Source organism: Oncorhynchus mykiss, chromosome 10 (genome assembly GCF_013265735.2).
Source record: "Oncorhynchus mykiss isolate Arlee chromosome 10, USDA_OmykA_1.1, whole genome shotgun sequence".
Lineage (NCBI taxonomy): Eukaryota > Metazoa > Chordata > Actinopteri > Salmoniformes > Salmonidae > Oncorhynchus > Oncorhynchus mykiss.
Window position 1 is genome coordinate 82,834,414 of NC_048574.1, and position 22,500 is coordinate 82,856,913.

The 22,500-nt window shown below is 50.0% G+C and overlaps 1 protein-coding gene across 8 annotated transcripts in view; it reads right to left on the minus strand.

Annotated features, from left to right (window-relative positions):
• Window positions 1-22,500, minus strand: part of LOC118936834 (sister chromatid cohesion protein PDS5 homolog A) — a 90,386-nt gene that overhangs the window by 19,067 nt on the left and 48,819 nt on the right. For 7 of the 8 annotated variants that reach the window (XM_036934264.1, XM_036934259.1, XM_036934260.1 and 4 more), the window contains 11 exons: window positions 20,363-20,478; window positions 16,099-16,204; window positions 15,170-15,330; window positions 14,531-14,654; window positions 11,955-12,113; window positions 11,552-11,620; window positions 6,739-6,875; window positions 6,417-6,540; window positions 5,286-5,490; window positions 1,606-1,720; window positions 646-778 (listed from right to left, as the gene is read on the minus strand). In XM_036934264.1, the coding sequence (XP_036790159.1) occupies window positions 646-778; window positions 1,606-1,720; window positions 5,286-5,490; window positions 6,417-6,540; window positions 6,739-6,875; window positions 11,552-11,620; window positions 11,955-12,113; window positions 14,531-14,654; window positions 15,170-15,330; window positions 16,099-16,204; window positions 20,363-20,478 (1,449 nt within the window). Of the gene's footprint in view, window positions 1-645; window positions 779-1,605; window positions 1,721-5,285; window positions 5,491-6,416; window positions 6,541-6,738; window positions 6,876-11,551; window positions 11,621-11,954; window positions 12,114-14,530; window positions 14,655-15,169; window positions 15,331-16,098; window positions 16,205-19,831; window positions 19,905-20,362; window positions 20,479-22,500 lie in introns of those variants that run through there. The other variant, XM_036934266.1, reaches the window with a different exon arrangement.

A 22,500-nucleotide genomic window follows, 5' to 3' on the forward strand; every position in this document is an offset into this window, starting at 1 on the left:
CGTTAGCCTTCGGGTCATCAGGACAGTGTGTGTGTGTGTGTGTGTGTGTGTGTGTGTACCTCGTTAGCCTTCGGGTCATCAGGACAGTGTGTGTGTGTGTGTGTGTGTGTACCTCGTTAGCCTTCGGGTCATCAGGACAGTGTGTGTGTGTGTGTGTGTGTGTGTGTGTACCTCGTTAGCCTTCGGGTCATCAGGACACTGTGTGTGTGTGTGTGTGTGTGTGTGTGTGTGTGTGTGTGTGTACCTCGTTAGCCTTCGGGTCATCAGGACACTGTGTGTGTGTGTGTGTGTGTGTGTGTGTGTGTACCTCGTTAGCCTTCGGGTCATCAGGACAGTGTGTGTGTGTGTGTGTACCTCGTTAGCCTTCGGGTCATCAGGACACTGTGTGTGTGTGTGTGTGTGTGTGTACCTCGTTAGCCTTCGGGTCATCAGGACAGTGTGTGTGTGTGTGTGTGTGTGTGTGTGTGTGTGTACCTCGTTAGCCTTCGGGTCATCAGGACAGTGTGTGTGTGTGTGTGTGTGTGTGTGTACCTCGTTAGCCTTCGGGTCATCAGGACAGTGTGTGTGTGTGTGTGTGTGTGTGTACCTCGTTAGCCTTCGGGTCATCAGGACAGTGTGTGTGTGTGTGTGTGTGTGTGTGTGTACCTCGTTAGCCTTCGGGTCATCAGGACACTGTGCGTCTTTGGTCTGCTTGATGTTCTCCACCATTTTCCTCAGGAAGGCGTGACTGTTGTTCTCATTCTGCACCATCAACACCTCTAGCATGAACCACAGGCACCTACACACACACACACACACACACACACACACACACACACACACACACACATCAGAAATACTCAAGCTGTCTGTGTTCGTGTGTGTAAGTCTGATTTAGGAGAGATGAAGAGGAGAGGCCGTGTACTGTCTGGTTTAGGAGAGATGAAGAGGAGAGGCCATGTACTGTCTGATTGAGGAGAGATGAAGAAGAGAGGCCGTGTACTGTCTGATTGAGGAGAGATGAAGAGGAGAGGCCGTGTACTGTCTGGTTTAGGAGAGATGAAGAGGAGAGGCCATGTACTGTCTGATTGAGGAGAGATGAAGAAGAGAGGCCGTGTACTGTCTGATTGAGGAGAGATGAAGAGGAGAGGCCATGTACTGTCTGATTTAGGAGAGACCATGTACTGTCTGATTGAGGAGAGATGAAGAGGAGAGCCATGTACTGTCTGATTTAGGAGAGATGAAGAGGAGAAGCCATGTACTGTCTGATTGAGGAGAGATGAAGAGGAGAGGCCATGTACTGTCTGATTTAGGAGAGATGAAGAGGAGAGGCATGTACTGTCTGATTGAGGAGAGATGAAGATGAGAGGCCATGTACTGTCTGATTTAGGAGAGATGAAGAGGAGAGGCATGTACTGTCTGATTTAGGAGAGATGAAGAGGAGAGGCCATGTTCTGTCTGATTTAGGAGATGAAGAGGAGAGGCCATGTACTGTCTGGTTTAGGAGAGATGAAGAGGAGAGGCCATGTACTGTCTGGTTTAGGAGAGATGAAGAGGAGAGGTGATGTTTGTTCGTGTGTGTGTGTGTGTGTGTGTGTGTGTGTGTGTGTGTGTGTACACACTCACTCCTTGAGGTCTCGGAGCTGTTCAAAGTCCTGTGGCTTGGTGAAGTCTGGGTCATGAGCCAACAGGTGGATCATATAAGGAACCACATACTCTGGTAGGAGAGACATCATCTTATCTATAGAAGGAGAAGAGGAGAGGGGGAGAGGAGAGGGGGAGAGGAGGAGAGGAGAGGGAGAGAGGAGAGGAGGGGAGAGAGGAGGAGAGAGGGGGAGAGAGGGAGAGGGAGGAGGAGAGGGGAGAGGAGGAGAGGGGGAGAGAGGAGGAGAGGGGGAGAGGAGGAGAGGGGAGAGGAGGAGAGAGGAGACGAGGGAGGGGAGGAGAGAGGAGACGAGGGAGGGGAGGAGAGAGGAGACGAGGGAGGAGAAGGAGAGCGGAGGAGAGGGGGAGAGAAGAGGGGGAGAGGAGAGAGGAGGAGAGAGGAGGGTGAAGGAGAGAGGGGAGAGGGGAGGAGGGTGAAGGAGAGAGGGGAGGAGGGTGAAGGAGAGAGGGGAGAGGGGAGGAGGGAGAAGGAGAAAGGAGGGGAGGAGGAAGAAGGAGAGAGGAGGGGAGGAGGGAGAAGGAGGAGAGGAGGGGAGGAGGGAGAAGGAGGAGAGGAGGGGAGGAGGGAGGAGGAGAGGAGGGGAGGAGGGAGAAGGAGGAGAGGAGGGGAGGAGGGAGAAGGAGGAGAAAGGAGGAGAGGGTTGAGTTGTGTCCTGATGCATTAACAGTGGGGTTGAGTCGTGTCCTGATGTATTAACAGTGGGGTTGAGTCGTGGGGTTGAGTCGTGTCCTGATGTATTAACAGTGGGGTTGAGTCGTGTCCTGATGTGATAACAGTGGGGTTGAGTCGTGGGGTTGAGTCGTGTCCTGATGTATTAACAGTGGGGTTGAGTCGTGTCCTGATGTGTTAACAGTGGGGTTGAGTCGTGTCCTGATGTATTAACAGTGGGGTTGAGTCGTGTCCTGATGTATTAACAGTGGGGTTGAGTCGTGTCCTGATGTATTAACAGTGGGGTTGAGTCGTGTCCTGATGTGTTAACAGTGGGGTTGAGTCGTGTCCTGATGTATTAACAGTGGGGTTGAGTCGTGTCCTGATGTGTTAACAGTGGGGTTGAGTCGTGTCCTGATGTATTAACAGTGGGGTTGAGTCGTGTCCTGATGTGATAACAGTGGGGTTGAGTCGTGGGGTTGAGTCGTGTCCTGATGTATTAACAGTGGGCTTGAGTCGTGGGGTTGAGTCGTGTCCTGATGTATTAACAGTGGGGTTGAGTCGTGTCCTGATGTGATAACAGTGGGCTTGAGTCGTGGGGTTGAGTCGTGTCCTGATGTATTAACAGTGGGGTTGAGTCGTGTCCTGATGTGTTAACAGTGGGGTTGAGTCGTGTCCTGATGTATTAACAGTGGGGTTGAGTCGTGTCCTGATGTGTTAACAGTGGGGTTGAGTCGTGTCCTGATGTATTAACAGTGGGGTTGAGTCGTGTCCTTATGTGATAACAGTGGGGTTGAGTCGTGGGGTTGAGTCGTGTCCTGATGTATTAACAGTGGGCTTGAGTCGTGGGGTTGAGTCGTGTCCTGATGTATTAACAGTGGGGTTGAGTCGTGTCCTGATGTGTTAACAGTGGGGTTGAGTCGTGTCCTGATGTGTTAACAGTGGGGTTGAGTCGTGTCCTGATGTGTTAACAGTGGGGTTGAGTCGTGTCCTGATGTATTAACAGTGGGGTTGAGTCGTGTCCTGATGTGATAACAGTGGGGTTGAGTCGTGGGGTTGAGTCGTGTCCTGATGTATTAACAGTGGGCTTGAGTCGTGGGGTTGAGTCGTGTCCTGATGTATTAACAGTGGGGTTGAGTCGTGGGGTTGAGTCGTGTCCTGATGTATTAACAGTGGGGTTGAGTCGTGTCCTGATGCATTAACAGTGGGGTTGAGTCGTGTGCTTATGTATTAACAGTGGGGTTGAGTCGTGTCCTGATGTATTAACAGTGGGGTTGAGTCGTGGGGTTGAGTCGTGTCCTGATGTATTAACAGTGGGGTTGAGTCGTGTGCTTATGTATTAACAGTGGGGTTGAGTCGTGTCCTGATGTATTAACAGTGGGGTTGAGTCGTGTCCTGATGTATTAACAGTGGGGTTGAGTCGTGTCCTGATGTGTTAACAGTGGGGTTGAGTCGTGTCCTGATGTATTAACAGTGGGGTTGAGTCGTGTCCTGATGTGATAACAGTGGGGTTGAGTCGTGGGGTTGAGTCGTGTCCTGATGTATTAACAGTGGGGTTGAGTCGTGGGGTTGAGTCGTGTCCTGATGTATTAACAGTGGGGTTGAGTCGTGTCCTGATGTATTAACAGTGGGGTTGAGTCGTGTCCTGATGTGTTAACAGTGGGGTTGAGTCGTGTCCTGATGTATTAACAGTGGGGTTGAGTCGTGTCCTGATGCATTAACAGTGGGGTTGAGTCGTGTCCTGATGTATTAACAGTGGGGTTGAGTCGTGTCCTGATGTATTAACAGTGGGGTTGAGTCGTGTCCTGGTGATCACCAGTTGTTACGGTCCGGTTCACTAACCGTGGGTCAGGGGGTTGTTGTTACGGTCCGGTTCACTAACCGTGGGCCAGGGGGTTGTTGTTATGGTCCGGTTCACTAACCGTGGGCCAGGGGGTTGTTGTTACGGTCCGGTTCACTAACCGTGGGTCAGGGGATTGTTGTTACGGTCCGGTTCACTAACCGTGGGCCAGGGGGTTGTTGTTACGGTCCGGTTCACTAACCGTGGGTCAGGGGGTTGTTGTTACGGTCCGGTTCACTAACCGTGGGCCAGGGGGTTGTTGTTACAGTCCGGTTCACTAACCGTGGGCCAGGGGGTTGTTGTTACGGTCCACTAACCGTGGGTCAGGGGGTTGTTGTTACGGTCCACTAACCGTGGGTCAGGGGGTTGTTGTTACGGTTCACTAACCGTGGGCCAGAGGGTTGTTGTTACGGTTCACTAACCGTGGGTCAGGGGGTTGTTGTTACGGTCCGGTTCACTAACCGTGGGCCAGAGGGTTGTTGTTACAGTCCGGTCCACTAACCGTGGGTCAGGGGGTTGTTGTTACGGTCCACTAACCGTGGGTCAGGGGGTTGTTGTTACAGTCCGGTCCACTAACCGTGGGCCAGGGGGTTGTTGTTACGGTCCACTAACCGTGGGTCAGGGGGTTGTTGTTACAGTCCGGTCCACTAACCGTGGGTCAGGGGGTTGTTGTTACAGTCCGGTCCACTAACCGTGGGTCAGGAGGTTGTTGTTACGGTTCACTAACCGTGGGTCAGGGGGTTGTTGTTACGGTCCGGTTCACTAACCGTGGGTCAGGGGGTTGTTGTTACGGTCCGGTCCACTAACCGTGGGTCAGGGGGTTGTTGTTACGGTCCACTAACCGTGGGTCAGAGGGTTGTTGTTACGGTCCGGTTCACTAACCGTGGGTCAGGGGGTTGTTGTTACGGTCCGGTCCACTAACCGTGGGTCAGGGGGTTGTTGTTACGGTCCACTAACCGTGGGTCAGAGGGTTGTTGTTACGGTCCGGTTCACTAACCGTGGGTCAGGGGGTTGTTGTTACGGTCCGGTCCACTAACCGTGGGTCAGGGGGTTGTTGTTACGGTCCACTAACCGTGGGTCAGAGGGTTGTTGTTACGGTCCGGTTCACTAACCGTGGGTCAGGGGGTTGTTGTTACGGTCCGGTTCACTAACCGTGGGCCAGGGGGTTGTTGTTGATGAATTCCCGTCTGATACTGATGTTCTTGAGCAGACACTGTCTGGCGTGGGCCCTCCTCTCCTTAACCGGGTCTTTGGCACACAGCGAGAAGACGGCCAGGTACTCTAACGGGAGGAGCAGCTTGACCAGAGCCAGGTGTAACTTCTGGGCAAAGATCTGACGCACCTGGTAACACTCATCCTGCAGGAGACCACAGAACACTTCAACAACAAGGACAGAACACTGCAACAACAAGGACAGAACACTTCAAGGACAGAACACTTCAAGGACAGAACACTTCAACAACAAGGACAGAACACTGCAACAACAAGGACAGAACACTTCAAGGACAGAACACTTCAAGGACAGAACACTGCAACAACAAGGACAGAACACTGCAACAACAAGGACAGAACACTGCAACAACAAGGACAGAACACTTCAAGGACAGAACACTGCAACAACAAGGACAGAACACTTCAAGGACAGAACACTTCAAGGACAGAACACTTCAACAACAAGGACAGAACACTTCAACAGAAACGTTTCCTAAAGTCCCACCCTGACACAGTCTTACAGAAACGTTTCCTAAAGTCCCACCCTGACAGAAACGTTTCCTAAAGTCCCACCCTGACAGTCTTACAGAAACGTTTCCTAAAGTCCCACCCTGACAGAAACGTGTCCTAAAGTCCCACCCTGACAGAAACGTGTCCTAAAGTCCCACCCTGACAGAAACGTGTCCTAAAGTCCCACACTGACAGAAACGTTTCCTAAAGTCCCACCCTGACAGAAACGTTTCCTAAAGTCCCACCCTGACAGAAACGTGTCCTAAAGTCCCACCCTGACAGAAACGTGTCCTAAAGTCCCACCCTGACAGACAGTCTGACAGAAACGTTTCCTAAAGTCCCACCCTGACAGAAACGTGTCCTAAAGTCCCACCCTGACAGACAGTCTGACAGAAACGTTTCCTAAAGTCCCACCCTGACAGAAACGTTTCCTAAAGTCCCACCCTGACAGAAACTTGTCCTAAAGTCCCACCCTGACAGACAGTCTGACAGAAACGTTTCCTAAAGTCCCACCCTGACAGAAACGTTCCCTTAAAGTCCCACCCCGACACACAGTCTTACGTTGATAACCAGCCCACAGAGCTGGAACTGTTCCGGTGTGATGATGTCATGGTAAACCGGTTCCTGGGCCAGCTTCATGATGGCTCCTCCTGCTGCCAGACGCAGACGAGACATGTCTGACTTACTGCGGGAGGAAGACCCAAAACGCAGTTAGCCTGACCGCTTAACCAACGACCTCTAATCCCTAACCTTCAACACCTGACCCAGAGGTCTCCCTCTGAGACCAGCATGGCTGACCTCTGACCTCTACATACCTGATCTTCTTCTGTTCTGTGAGGTCTCCCTCTGAGACCAGCATGGCAGACCTCTGACCTCTACATACCTGATCTTCTTCTGTTCTGTGAGGTCTCCCTCTGAGACCAGCATGGCGGACAGCAGTCGGAGGGTGGAGTTGGCCGATTTAGACTGGTTGTTCTTCATACCGAGGAGCCAACGCACCAACAGCTTAATGGCCTGCACCTGGGGAGGAGAGACGGAGAGATCACACATTATACATCAACAGCATTCTACTACTGGGGAGGAGAGACGGAGAGATCACACATTATACTTCCAACAGCATTCTACTCCTGGGGAGGAGAGAAAGGGAGAGGGGGAGGACATAGAAACGGAGAGGGGAGTGTAACTCAGTTGGTAGAGCATAGTGCTTGAAATTGCCAGGGTTGTAGGTTTGAGTCCCACTGGGGACCAGTGTGGGGGGGAGAGTATTTTGTCAAATGCATTACCTCACTACTGTAAGTCACATAAAAACATCTGCTGAATGACTAAAATGTAATGTAGAGAGGCGGAGGAGAGAAGCGAGGGACAGAAAGAGAGACGAGGAGAGCGAGGGACAGAAAGAGAGGAGAGCGAGGGACAGAGAGAGAGGAGAGCGAGGGACAGAAAGAGAGGAGAGCGAGGGACAGAAAGAGAGGAGAGCGAGGGACAGAAAGAGAGGAGAGCGAGGGACAGAAAGAGAGAGGAGAGCGAGGGACAGAAAGAGAGGAGAGCGAGGGACAGAAAGAGAGAGGAGAGCGAGGGACAGAAAGAGAGGAGAGCGAGGGACAGAAAGAGAGGAGAGCGAGGGACAGAGAGAGAGAGGAGAGCGAGGGACAGAGAGAGAGAGGAGAGCGAGGGACAGAAAGAGAGAGGAGAGCGAGGGACAGAAAGAGAGAGGAGAGCGAGGGACAGAAAGAGAGAGGAGAGCGAGGGACAGAAAGAGAGGAGAGCGAGGGACAGAAAGAGAGGAGAGCGAGGGACAGAAAGAGAGAGGAAAGCGAGGGACAGAAAGAGAGAGGAGAGCGAGGGACAGAAAGAGAGAGGAGAGCGAGGGACAGAAAGAGAGGAGAGCGAGGGACAGAAAGAGAGGAGGAGAGCGAGGGACAGAAAGAGAGGAGAGCGAGGGACAGAAAGAGAGGAGGAGAGCGAGGGACAGAAAGAGAGGAGGAGAGCGAGGGACAGAAAGAGAGGAGGAGAGCGAGGGACAGAAAGAGAGGAGGAGAGCGAGGGACAGAAAGAGAGGAGAGCGAGGGACAGAAAGAGAGAGGAGAGCGAGGGACAGAAAGAGAGAGGAGGAGAGCGAGGGACAGAAAGAGAGGAGAGCGAGGGACAGAAAGAGAGAGGAGAGCGAGGGACAGAAAGAGAGAGGAGAGCGAGGGACAGAAAGAGAGAGGAGAGCGAGGGACAGAAAGAGAGGAGAGCGAGGGACAGAAAGAGAGGAGAGCGAGGGACAGAAAGAGAGGAGAGCGAGGGACAGAAAGAGAGGAGAGCGAGGGACAGAAAGAGAGAGGAGAGCGAGGGACAGAAAGAGAGAGGAGAGCGAGGGACAGAAAGAGAGAGGAGAGCGAGGGACAGAAAGAGAGAGGAGGAGAGCGAGGGACAGAAAGAGAGAGGAGGAGAGCGAGGGACAGAAAGAGAGAGGAGGAGAGCGAGGGACAGAAAGAGAGAGGAGGAGAGCGAGGGACAGAAAGAGAGAGGAGGAGAGCGAGGGACAGAAAGAGAGAGGAGGAGAGCGAGGGACAGAAAGAGAGAGGAGGAGAGCGAGGGACAGAGAGAGAGAGAGGAGAGCGAGGGACAGAAAGAGAGAGGAGGAGAGCGAGGGACAGAAAGAGAGAGGAGGAGAGCGAGGGACAGAAAGAGAGAGGAGGAGAGCGAGGGACAGAAAGAGAGAGGAGGAGAGCGAGGGACAGAAAGAGAGAGGAGGAGAGCGAGGGACAGAAAGAGAGAGGAGGAGAGCGAGGGACAGAAAGAGAGAGGAGGAGAGCGAGGGACAGAAAGAGAGAGGAGAGCGAGGGACAGAAAGAGAGGAGAGCGAGGGACAGAAAGAGAGAGGAGAGCGAGGGACAGAAAGAGAGGAGAGCGAGGGACAGAAAGAGAGGAGAGCGAGGGACAGAAAGAGAGGAGAGCGAGGGACAGAAAGAGAGGAGAGCGAGGGACAGAAAGAGAGGAGAGCGAGGGACAGAAAGAGAGGAGAGCGAGGGACAGAAAGAGAGGAGAGCGAGGGACAGAAAGAGAGAGGAGGAGAGCGAGGGACAGAAAGAGAGAGGAGGAGAGCGAGGGACAGAAAGAGAGGAGGAGAGCGAGGGACAGAAAGAGAGGAGAGCGAGGGACAGAAAGAGAGGAGAGCGAGGGACAGAAAGAGAGGAGAGCGAGGGACAGAAAGAGAGGAGAGCGAGGGACAGAAAGAGAGGAGAGCGAGGGACAGAAAGAGAGAGGAGGAGAGCGAGGGACAGAAAGAGAGGAGAGCGAGGGACAGAAAGAGAGAGGAGGAGAGCGAGGGACAGAAAGAGAGGAGAGCGAGGGACAGAAAGAGAGGAGAGCGAGGGACAGAAAGAGAGGAGAGCGAGGGACAGAAAGAGAGAGGAGGAGAGCGAGGGACAGAAAGAGAGGAGAGCGAGGGACAGAAAGAGAGGAGAGCGAGGGACAGAAAGAGAGGAGAGCGAGGGACAGAAAGAGAGAGGAGGAGAGCGAGGGACAGAAAGAGAGGAGAGCGAGGGACAGAAAGAGAGGAGAGCGAGGGACAGAAAGAGAGGAGAGCGAGGGACAGAAAGAGAGAGGAGGAGAGCGAGGGACAGAAAGAGAGAGGAGGAGAGCGAGGGACAGAAAGAGAGGAGAGCGAGGGACAGAAAGAGAGGAGAGCGAGGGACAGAAAGAGAGAGGAGGAGAGCGAGGGACAGAGAGAGAGAGAGGAGAGCGAGGGACAGAAAGAGAGAGGAGGAGAGCGAGGGACAGAAAGAGAGAGGAGGAGAGCGAGGGACAGAAAGATAGAGGAGAGCGAGGGACAGAAAGAGAGGAGAGCGAGGGACAGAAAGAGAGAGGAGAGCGAGGGACAGAAAGAGAGAGGAGGAGAGCGAGGGACAGAAAGAGAGAGGAGGAGAGCGAGGGACAGAAAGATAGAGGAGAGCGAGGGACAGAAAGAGAGGAGAGCGAGGGACAGAAAGAGAGAGGAGGAGAGCGAGGGACAGAAAGAGAGAGGAGGAGAGCGAGGGACAGAAAGAGAGAGGAGGAGAGCGAGGGACAGAAAGAGAGAGGAGGAGAGCGAGGTACAGAAAGAGAGAGGAGGAGAGCGAGGGACAGAAAGAGAGAGGAGGAGAGCGAGGGACAGAAAGAGAGAGGAGAGCGAGGGACAGAAAGAGAGGAGAGCGAGGGACAGAAAGAGAGGAGAGCGAGGGACAGAAAGAGAGAGGAGGAGAGAGAGGGACAGAAAGAGAGAGGAGGAGAGCGAGGGACAGAAAGAGAGGAGAGCGAGGGACAGAAAGAGAGGAGAGCGAGGGACAGAAAGAGAGGAGAACGAGGGACAGAAAGAGAGGAGAGCGAGGGACAGAAAGAGAGAGGAGGAGAGCGAGGGACAGAAAGAGAGAGGAGGAGAGCGAGGGACAGAAAGAGAGGAGAGCGAGGGACAGAAAGAGAGGAGAGCGAGGGACAGAAAGAGAGAGGAGGAGAGAGAGGGACAGAAAGAGAGAGGAGGAGAGCGAGGGACAGAAAGAGAGGAGAGCGAGGGACAGAAAGAGAGGAGAGCGAGGGACAGAAAGAGAGGAAAGCGAGGGACAGAAAGAGAGGAGAGCGAGGGACAGAAAGAGAGGAGAACGAGGGACAGAAAGAGAGGAGAGCGAGGGACAGAAAGAGAGAGGAGGAGAGCGAGGGACAGAAAGAGAGAGGAGGAGAGCGAGGGACAGAAAGAGAGGAGGAGAGCGAGGGACAGAAAGAGAGGAGAGCGAGGGACAGAAAGAGAGGAGAGCGAGGGACAGAAAGAGAGGAGAGCGAGGGACAGAAAGAGAGAGGAGGAGAGCGAGGGACAGAAAGAGAGAGGAGGAGAGCGAGGGACAGAAAGAGAGAGGAGAGCGAGGGACAGAAAGAGAGAGGAGGAGAGCGAGGGACAGAAAGAGAGAGGAGAGCGAGGGACAGAGAGAGAGAGAGAGAGGGGAGAGCGAGGGACAGAGAGAGAGAGAGGAGAGCGAGGGACAGAAAGAGAGGAGAGCGAGGGACAGAAAGAGAGGAGAGCGAGGGACAGAAAGAGAGAGGAGAGCGAGGGACAGAAAGAGAGAGGAGAACGAGGGACAGAAAGAGAGAGGAGAGCGAGGGACAGAAAGAGAGGAGGAGAGTGATGGACAGAAAGAGAGGAGGAGGAGAGCGAGGGACAAAGAGAGAGGCGGAGGAGAGCGAGGAACAGAAAGAGGAGGAGAACGAGGGACAGAAAGAGAGGAGAGCGAGGGACAGAAAGAGAGGAGAGCGAGGGACAGAAAGAGAGGAGAGCGAGGGACAGAAAGAGAGGAGAGCGAGGGACAGAAAGAGAGGCGGAGAAGAGCGAGGGACAGAAAGATAGAGGAGGAGGAGAGCGAGGGACAGAAAGAGAGAGGAGGAGGAGAGCGAGGGACAGAAAGAGAGAGAGGCGGAGGAGAGCGAGGGACAGAGAGAGGCGGAGGAGAGCGAGGGACAGAAAGAGAGAGGAGGAGAGATATGGATAGAGTGTAGTTACCTCAGGAGAGATATGTAGAGTGTAGTTACCTCAAGAGAGATGTGTATAGAGTGTAGTTACCTCAGGAGAGATGTGTATAGAGTGTAGTTACCTCAGGAGAGATATGTATAGCGTGTAGTTACCTCAGGAGAGATATGTATAGAGTGTAGTTACCTCAGGAGAGATATGTATAGAGTGTAGTTACCTTAGCCAGCACCTCAGGAGAGACTTCTTCATCAGATGTCCACAGCTTCCCATTTTTGTTTCCTACAGACTGGAGACACACTCTTTACAATCCCTGTGTGTCTTTAGGTGACCCAAGCACTAGCATCGGTGTGTAGATACATGGATTTATGTGTGTCAGTGTGTGTGTGTGTGTGACACTCTTTACAATCCCTGTGTGTCTTTAGGTGACCCAAGCACTAGCATCGGTGTGTAGATACATGGATTTATGTGTGTCAGTGTGTGTGTGTGTGTGTGTGTGTGTGTGTGTGTCAGTGCGTGTATTAATGATTAGTGTGTGTGTATTTTTGTGTATTCATGATCAATGTGTATGTGTGTATTTTTGTGTCAGTGTGTGTGTTTGTGTCTTCGCTCCCAAAACCCACCCTGTCATTCATGAGGAGGTCCTTGACGATGAAGTTGGCCACGATGGCCTTCATGGGGGAGGCAAACTGATCTGGAGCCAGTAGAGAGATATGACCCAGACTGACCAGGGGGGTTATCAACTGTTCTGGGACGTCAGCGTTTAGACTACGAGAGAGAGGCTGGGGGAGAGGAGAGAGGTGGTTAGAGAGAGAGAGGCTGGGGGAGAGGAGAGAGGCTGGGGGAGAGGAGAGAGGTGGTTAGAGAGAGAGAGGCTGGGGGAGAGGAGAGAGGTGGTTAGAGAGAGAGAGGCTGGGGGAGAGGAGAGAGGTGGTTAGAGAGAGAGGGGCTGGAGGGAGAGAGGCTGGGGGAGAGGAGAGAGGTGGTTAGAGAGAGAGGGGCTGGGGGAGAGGAGAGAGGTGGTTAGAGAGAGAGAGGCTGGGGGAGAGGAGAGAGGGAGAGGCTGGGGGAGAGGAGAGAGGGGGCGAGAGCAGAACCAAGTTTTCCTCTAGGATTTTGCCATTTCTCAGCTCCATCCAGTATCTTTTTATCCTGAACAACTCCCTAGTCCTTGCCGATACCCATACCCATACCATGATGCAGCCACCACAGAGGCTGGGGGAGAGGAGAGAGGCTGGGGGAGAGAGAGAGGCTGGGGGAGAGGAGAGAGGCTGGGGAGAGAGGCTGGGGGAGAGGAGAGAGGCTGGGGAGAGAGGCTGGGGGAGAGAGAGAGGCTGGGGGAGAGAGAGAGGCTGGGGGAGAGAGAGAGGCTGGGGGAGAGAGAGAGGCTGGGGGAGAGAGAGAGGCTGGGGGAGAGAGAGAGGCTGGGGGAGAGGAGAGATGGGAAGAGAGAAAGTGACTGGGGGAGAGGAGAGAGGGGGTTTCCAACACATCACACATTACATCATGAGTAACTGCCTCCGTATTTTTAAGCATGGTGGTGGCTGCATCATGGCATGGGTATGCTTGTCATCAGAAAATACTGGGGAGTTTTTCAGGATGAAAATAAAGAGAACAGAGCTAAGAACAGGCAAAATCCTAGAGGAAAACCTGATTCAGTCTGCTTTTTCACCAGATACTGGGAGAGGAATTCACCTTTCAGCAGGACAATAACTTACAAAACCAATTCTACACTGGAGTTGCTTAGCAATAAGACACTGAATGTTCCTGAGTTGCCGATGTTACAGTTTTGACCCGTTTGGGGTCTATGGAAAGACTTAAATAGCCGTCTAGCCATGATCCCCAACATCTGGACAGAGCTTGAAGAATTATACATGGGCTAATCATTTACAATCCAGGTGTTTAAAAGCTCTTAGAGACTGTTGGCCGTCTAGTCATGATCCCCAACATCTGGACAGAGCTTGAAGAATTATACATGGGCTAATCATTTACAATCCAGGTGTTTAAAAGCTCTTAGAGACTGTTGGCCGTCTAGCCATGATCCCCAACATCTGGACAGAGCTTGAAGAATTATACATGGGCTAATCATTTACAATCCAGGTGTTTAAAAGCTCTTAGAGCCTGTTGGCCGTCTAGTCATGATCCCCAACATCTGGACAGAGCTTGAAGAATTATACATGGGCTAATCATTTACAATCCAGGTGTTTAAAAGCTCTTAGAGACTGTTGGGGCAGAATCAGAATTAGTGATTGATAAATAAGATGTTTTAATTATATAATATTGAATATGTGGGATATTTGTCATTAGGATGTTTTGGATAATACTGTTGGCAGTTATCCCTTCTTCTCTGCTCGGGTTTAGTCACTAGGGGCCCCAGAGAGAGGAGAGGTCAGGCTTGTCTTCTTCTGGGAATGTGTCTGTTAAACCATGTGGTGATATGCAGAATATCATAAGGGGAGGAGGACAGAATGGAGGCTTGTCTTCTTCTGGGAATGTGTCTGTCACTATTGTATGTCTCCTCTGAGGTTGCCCTTATCTTGACCTAGTATATGACCTAGGATCTAGGAGGCTCACTGTTGTATGTCTCCTCTGAGGTTGCCCTTATCTTGACCTAGTATATGACCTAGGAGGCTCACTATTGTATGTCCCCTCTGAGGTTGCCCTTATCTTGACCTAGTATATGACCTAGGACCTAGGAGGCTCACTGTTGTATGTCTCCTCTGAGGTTGCCCTTATCTTGACCTAGTATATGACCTATGACCTAGGAGGCTCAGCGTCTTTTCTGATCTTGTCCAGGAGGGGGTGTATTTGAGATGAGGGTATCTATAATTGACAATTGATATATGCCATTGGATGAGGTAATGTTTTGGTACTATGTGGTACCAAGAACGAGATAAGAACTTCGTTTAGGAGACCAAACTGAATGATAATTTATAGCTAATGCTATCTGGCTATGGGATACTCCTCTCTCAGAGAATTCATTTATAGACACTGAATTGATCCGAGAGTCACAGGGCCATGGTGAGGCTCATATAATTAAAGATGGACTCTATTGATTGGATCGTGATTTGATCGTATCTTAACATGTATTGACTCAGGGAGGGTGAATATTTATCTAATAATCAATATATTTTCTATTGGCACTTTAGTATCACCTAACAGCAAAGCCCTACTCTATCTCTGTGTGTGTGTGTGTTACCTCAAATATCTGCGCCAGCTGGACCTCCTTGTTACAGAAGATGGCGTGGATACAGTGGACAGCCTGTTTGGCCTGGTGGGGGGTCCCACGTTTAGCCTTCTGATGAAGGACTGGGATCAGGGTCCTGGGGGGAGGAGAGGAGGTTAACAGACTGACTACAGGGAGGAGAGGAGGTTAACAGACTGACTACAGGGAGGAAGGAGAGGAGGTTAACAGACTGACTACAGGGAGGAAGGAGAGGAGGTTGACAGACTAACTACAGGGAGGAAGGAGAGGAGGTTGACAGACTGACTACAGGGAGGAAGGAGAAGAGGTTAACAGACTGACTACAGGGAGGGAGGAGAGGAGGTTGACAGACTGACTACAGGGAGGGAGGAGAGGAGGTTTACAGACTGACTACAGGGAGGGAGGAGAGGAGGTTAACAGACTGACTACAGGGAGGAAGGAGAGGAGGTTAACAGACTGACTACAGTCATGGACCCTTTACCCCATGCATTAGCTATCCACCCAGTCTCTCCCTCCCTCCCCCTCTCTCCCTCCCCCTCCCTGTCTCTCCCCCCCTCCCGGTCTCTCCCCCCCTCCCGGTCTCTCCCCCCCTCCCGGTCTCTCCCTCCCTCCCTCTCTCCCTCCCTCTCTTACGATCGTATCTGCTGTAGCTCGGTCTCTATTTTCTGTCCCGTGTTCCTGAAGATCTGAATGGCCGCCTCGGCCACCTTGTCATCCTCCATCTTTAGACACTGAAGCAGAGACTCATACGTCTCAGCAGAGTGGAACGCTGTGGGGTGGGTGAAGGACAGAACCTGGAGGAGAGGAGGAAGAGGAGGAGGAGGAAAGGACGAGGAGAAGGAGGAGGAGGAAGACAAGGAAGAGGAGGAGAGAAGAGAGGAGAGGTGGAAGACAAGGAAGAGGAGGAGAAAGACAAGCAAAAGTTATTAATCTGTCCATTCATCCACCAGTCCCCCCCTCCCCTCTCCTCCCCCCCTCCCTCCCTCTCCTCCCCCCTCCCTCCCCTCCCTCCCTCCCTCTCGTCCCCTCCATCCCTCTCCTCCCCCCCTCCCTCCCTCTCCTCCCCCCCTCCCTCCCCTCCCTCCCTCCCTCTCGTCCCCTCCATCCCTCTCCTCCCCTCCCTCCCTCCCTCTCCTCCCCTCCCTCTCCTCCCCTCCCTCCCTCTCCTCCCCCCCCCCCTCCCTCTCCTCCCCCCCTCCCTCCCCTCCCTCTCGTCCCCTCCATCCCTCTCCTCCCCTCCCTCCCTCCCTCCCTCTCCTCCCCTCCCTCCCTCCCTCTCGTCCCCTCCCTCTCCTCCCCTCCCTCCCTCCCTCTCGTCCCCTCCCTCCCTCCCTCTCGTCCCCTCCCTCTCCTCCCCTCCCTCCCTCTCCTCGTCCCCTCCCTCCCTCTCCTCGTCCCCTCCCTCCCTCTCCTCGTCCCCTCCCTCCCTCTCCTCGTCCCCTCCCTCCCTCTCCTCGTCCCCTCCCTCCCTCTCCTCGTCCCCTCCCTCCCTCCCCTCGTCCCCTCCCTCCCTCCCCTCGTCCCATCCCTCCCTCCCTCTCTCCTCATCCCTCCATCCATACCTTCAGTAGTTCCAGTCCAGAGCGGATGGCGGTGTCTGGTGTGACACCTTCCTCATCATCATCAGCCGTTCCCTCAATAGACTTATTCAGCAGCTTGACCAGAGCACTGAGCAGAGAGACATCACATATAACCTCTTATTCAGCAGCTAGACCAGAGCAGAGAGACATCACATATAACATTATATAACCTCTTATTCAGCAGCTAGACCAGAGCAGAGAGACATCACATATAACATGATATAACCTCTTATTCAGCAGCTAGACCAGAGCACTGAGCAGAGAGACATCACATATAACATTATATAACCTCTTATTCAGCAGCTAGACCAGAGCAGAGAGACATCACATATAACATGATATAACCTCTTATTCAGCAGCTAGACCAGAGCACTGAGCAGAGAGACATCACATATAACATTATATAACCTCTTATTCAGCAGCTTGACCAGAGCAGAGAGACATCACATATAACCTCTTATTCAACAGCTAGACCAGAGCAGAGAGACATCACATATAACATGATATAACCTCTTATTCAGCAGCTAGACCAGAGCACTGAGCAGAGAGACATCACATATAACATTATATAACCTCTTATTCAGCAGCTAGACCAGAGCAGAGAGACATCACATATAACATGATATAACCTCTTATTCAGCAGCTAGACCAGAGCACTGAGCAGAGAGACATCACATATAACATTATATAACCTCTTATTCAGCAGCTAGACCAGAGCAGAGAGACATCACATATAACATGATATAACCTCTAATTCAGCAGCTAGACCAGAGCACTGAGCAGAGAGACATCACATATAACATTATATAACCTCTTATTCAGCAGCTAGACCAGAGCAGAGAGACATCACATATAACCTCTTATTCAGCAGCTAGACCAGAGCAGAGAGACATCACATATAACCTCTTATTCAACAGCTAGACCAGAGCAGAGAGACATCACATATAACATTATATAACCTCTTATTCAGCAGCTAGACCAGAGCACTGAGCAGAGAGACATCACATATAACATTATATAACCTCTTATTCAGCAGCTAGACCAGAGCAGAGAGACATCACATATAACCTCTTATTCAGCAGCTTGACCAGAGCACTGAGCAGAGAGACATCACATATAACATTATATAACCTCTTATTCAGCAGCTAGACCAGAGCAGAGAGACATCACATATAACCTCTTATTCAACAGCTAGACCAGAGCAGAGAGACATCACATATAACCTCTTATTCAGCAGCTAGACCAGAGCAGAGAGACATCACATATAACATTATATAACCTCTTATTCAGCAGCTAGACCAGAGCAGAGAGACATCACATATAACCTCTTATTCAACAGCTAGACCAGAGCAGAGAGACATCACATATAACCTCTTATTCAACAGCTAGACCAGAGCACTGAGCAGAGAGACATCACATATAACATTATATAACCTCTTATTCAGCAGCTAGACCAGAGCACTGAGCAGAGAGACATCACCTCTTATTCAGCAGCTAGACCAGAGCAGAGAGACATCACATATAACCTCTTATTCAGCAGCTAGACCAGAGCAGAGAGACATCACATATAACATTATATAACCTCTTATTCAGCAGCTTGACCAGAGCACTGAGCAGAGAGACATCACATATAACATTATATAACCTCTTATTCAGCAGCTTGACCAGAGCAGAGAGACATCACATATAACCTCTTATTCAACAGCTAGACCAGAGCAGAGAGACATCACATATAACATGATATAACCTCTTATTCAGCAGCTAGACCAGAGCACTGAGCAGAGAGACATCACATATAACATTATATAACCTCTTATTCAGCAGCTAGACCAGAGCAGAGAGACATCACATATAACATGATATAACCTCTAATTCAGCAGCTAGACCAGAGCACTGAGCAGAGAGACATCACATATAACATTATATAACCTCTTATTCAGCAGCTAGACCAGAGCAGAGAGACATCACATATAACATTATATAACCTCTTATTCAGCAGCTAGACCAGAGCAGAGAGACATCACATATAACCTCTTATTCAGCAGCTAGACCAGAGCACTGAGCAGAGAGACATCACATATAACATTATATAACCTCTTATTCAGCAGCTAGACCAGAGCAGAGAGACATCACATATAACCTCTTATTCAGCAGCTAGACCAGAGAAGAGATATCACATATAACATTATATAACCTCTTATTCAGCAGCTAGACCAGAGCAGAGAGACATCACATATAACCTCTTATTCAGCAGCTAGACCAGAGAAGAGATATCACATATAACATTATATAACCTCTTATTCAGCAGCTAGACCAGAGCACTGAGCAGAGAGACATCACATATAACATTATATAACCTCTTATTCAGCAGCTAGACCAGAGCAGAGAGACATCACATATAACCTCTTATTCAACAGCTAGACCAGAGCAGAGAGACATCACATATAACATTATATAACCTCTTATTCAGCAGCTAGACCAGAGCACTGAGCAGAGAGACATCACATATAACATTATATAACCTCTTATTCAGCAGCTAGACCAGAGCAGAGAGACATCACATATAACCTCTTATTCAGCAGCTTGACCAGAGCACTGAGCAGAGAGACATCACATATAACATTATATAACCTCTTATTCAGCAGCTAGACCAGAGCAGAGAGACATCACATATAACCTCTTATTCAACAGCTAGACCAGAGCAGAGAGACATCACATATAACCTCTTATTCAGCAGCTAGACCAGAGCAGAGAGACATCACATATAACATTATATAACCTCTTATTCAGCAGCTAGACCAGAGCAGAGAGACATCACATATAACCTCTTATTCAACAGCTAGACCAGAGCAGAGAGACATCACATATAACCTCTTATTCAACAGCTAGACCAGAGCACTGAGCAGAGAGACATCACATATAACATTATATAACCTCTTATTCAGCAGCTAGACCAGAGCACTGAGCAGAGAGACATCACCTCTTATTCAGCAGCTAGACCAGAGCAGAGAGACATCACATATAACCTCTTATTCAGCAGCTAGACCAGAGCAGAGAGACATCACATATAACATTATATAACCTCTTATTCAGCAGCTTGACCAGAGCACTGAGCAGAGAGACATCACATATAACATTATATAACCTCTTATTCAGCAGCTAGACCAGAGCAGAGAGACATCACATATAACATTATATAACCTCTTATTCAGCAGCTAGACCAGAGCAGAGAGACATCACATATAACATTATATAACCTCTTATTCAGCAGCTAGACCAGAGCACTGAGCAGAGAGACATCACCTCTTATTCAGCAGCTAGACCAGAGCAGAGAGACATCACATATAACCTCTTATTCAACAGCTAGACCAGAGCACTGAGCAGAGAGACATCACATATAACATGATATAACCTCTTATTCAGCAGCTTGACCAGAGCAGAGAGACATCACATATAACATTATATAACCTCTTATTCAGCAGCTTGACCAGAGCACTGAGCAGAGAGACATCACATATAACATTATATAACCTCTTATTCAGCAGCTAGACCAGAGCAGAGAGACATCACATATAACCTCTTATTCAACAGCTAGACCAGAGCAGAGAGACATCACATATAACCTCTAATTCAGCAGCTAGACCAGAGCAGAGAGACATCACATATAACCTCTAATTCAGCAGCTAGACCAGAGCAGAGAGACATCACATATAACCTCTTATTCAACAGCTAGACCAGAGCAGAGAGACATCACATATAACCTCTTATTCAACAGCTTGACCAGAGCACTGAGCAGAGAGACATCACATATAACATTATATAACCTCTTATTCAGCAGCTAGACCAGAGCAGAGAGACATCACATATAACATTATATAACCTCTTATTCAGCAGCTAGACCAGAGCAGAGAGACATCACATATAACCTCTTATTCAGCAGCTAGACCAGAGCAGAGAGACATCACATATAACCTCTTATTCAGCAGCTAGACCAGAGCAGAGAGACATCACATATAACCTCTTATTCAGCAGCTAGACCAGAGCAGAGAGACATCACATATAACCTCTTATTCAGCAGCTAGACCAGAGCAGAGAGACATCACATATAACATTATATAACCTCTTATTCAGCAGCTAGACCAGAGCAGAGAGACATCACATATAACATTATATAACCTCTACTCAACAGCTAGACCAGAGCAGAGAGACACCACATATAACACACACACACACACCATTTATTTACCTGATGGCCTCGGAGTCGATGTGGACGGGAGCGATGCGTTCCAACAGGAACTTCACCATCTCCAGGAAGGGGTTGGTGGGCTGCTTAGGGAACGTCAGTTTACGAGTAATCTCCCTCTGAAAAACACGATCAATATCTAACTGGTACTGTTCCCTCTGAAATACACGATCAATATCTAACTGGTAATCTCCCCTCTGAAATACACGATCAATACACGATCAATATCTAACTGGTAATCTCCCCTCTGTTTTATGTTTTATGTTAGTAGTTTTCCATTGACTGCCTTTACAGATTCCATTGATTTAGGACTCCAGATTGTAGTTCCTATGGCTTCCACTAGATGTCAACAGTCTTTAGAAATTGTTTCAGGCTTGTATTCTGAAAAAAGAGGGAGTAAGACCACTCTGAATGAGTGGACACTGCAGTGTCCCAGAGGTTTTTCATGCACGCGGCTGAGAGCCTTTCTTGTTTTCCTTTTTATATTGACGTTATTGTCCGGTTGAAATATTATTGATTATTACGACTAAAAACAACCTGAGGATCGATTATAAACATCGTTTGACATGTTTCTACGAACTTTACGGATACTTTTCAGATGTTTCGTCTGTCTGTTGCGTTTGAGCCTGTGGATCACTGAACAAAACGGAGGTCTTTGGATATAAAGAGGGGCTTTATCGAAAACAAAATTAACATTTATTGAGTAACTGGGAGTCTTGTGAGTACAAACATATGAAGATCATCAAAGGTAAGTGATTAATTTTATCACCATCTCTGACTTGTGTAACTCTTCTACTTGGCTGGTAAATGTTTGTAATGATTTGTATGCTGGGCGCTGTTCTCAGATAATCGCATGCTTTCACCGTAAAGCTTTTTTGAAATCTGACACCGTGGTTGGACTAACAAGAAGTTCATCTTTAAACCGATGTATAACACTGGTATGTTTTAAGAAGTTTTATAACAAGTATTTCTTTATTTGAAATTGGCGCTCTGCAATTTCACTGGATGTTGGCCAGGTGGGACGTTACCGTCCCAGGTCCCCTAGTGGGGTTAAGGAAGCAATGAAACTGGCCTTGTTTAGACTTGCTGAGTATCTGGAGCATCAAGCATTTGTGGGTTCGATTACAGACTCAAAATTGGTCAGAAACAAATAACTTTCTTTCTGAAACTCGTCAGTCAATTCTTGTTCTGAGTAATGAAGGCTATTCCACGTGAGAAATTGCCAAGAAACTGAAGACCTCGTACAACGCTGTGTACTACTCCCTTCACAGAACAGCGCAAACTGGCCCTAACCCGAATAGAAAGAGGAGTGGGAGGCCCCGGTGCACAACTGAGCAAGAGGACAAGTACATAAGTGTCTAGTTTGAGAAAGAGACACCTCACAAGTCCTCAACTGGCAGCTGCATTAAATAGTACCCACAAAACACCAGTCTCAACGTCAACAGTGAAGAGGCGACTCTAGGATGCTGGCCTTCTAGGCAGAGTTCCTCTGTCCAGTCTCAACGTCAACAGTGAAGAGGAGACTCCGGGATGCTGGCCTTCTAGGCAGAGTTCCTCTGTCCAGTCTCAACGTCAACAGTGAAGAGGAGACTCCGGGATGCTCTCCTTCTAGGCAGAGTTCCTCTGTCCAGTCTCAACGTCAACAGTGAAGAGGAGACTCCGGGATACTGGCCTTCTAGGCAGAGTTCCTCTGTCCAGTCTCAACGTCAACAGTGAAGAGGAGACTCTGGGATGCTGGCCTTCTAGGCAGAGTTCCTCTGTCCAGTCTCAACGTCAACAGTGAAGAGGAGACTCCGGGATGCTGGCCTTCTAGGCAGAGTTCCTCTGTCCAGTCTCAACGTCAACAGTGAAGAGGAGACTCCGGGATGCTCTCCTTCTAGGCAGAGTTCCTCTGTCCAGTCTCAACGTCAACAGTGAAGAGGAGACTCCAAGATGCTGGCCTTCTAGGCAGAGTTCCTCTGTCCAGTCTCAACGTCAACAGTGAAGAGGAGACTCCGGGATACTGGCCTTCTAGGCAGAGTTCCTCTGTCCAGTCTCAACGTCAACAGTGAAGAGGAGACTCTGGGATACTGGCCTTCTAGGCAGAGTTCCTCTGTCCAGTCTCAACGTCAACAGTGAAGAGGAGACTCCGGGATACTGGC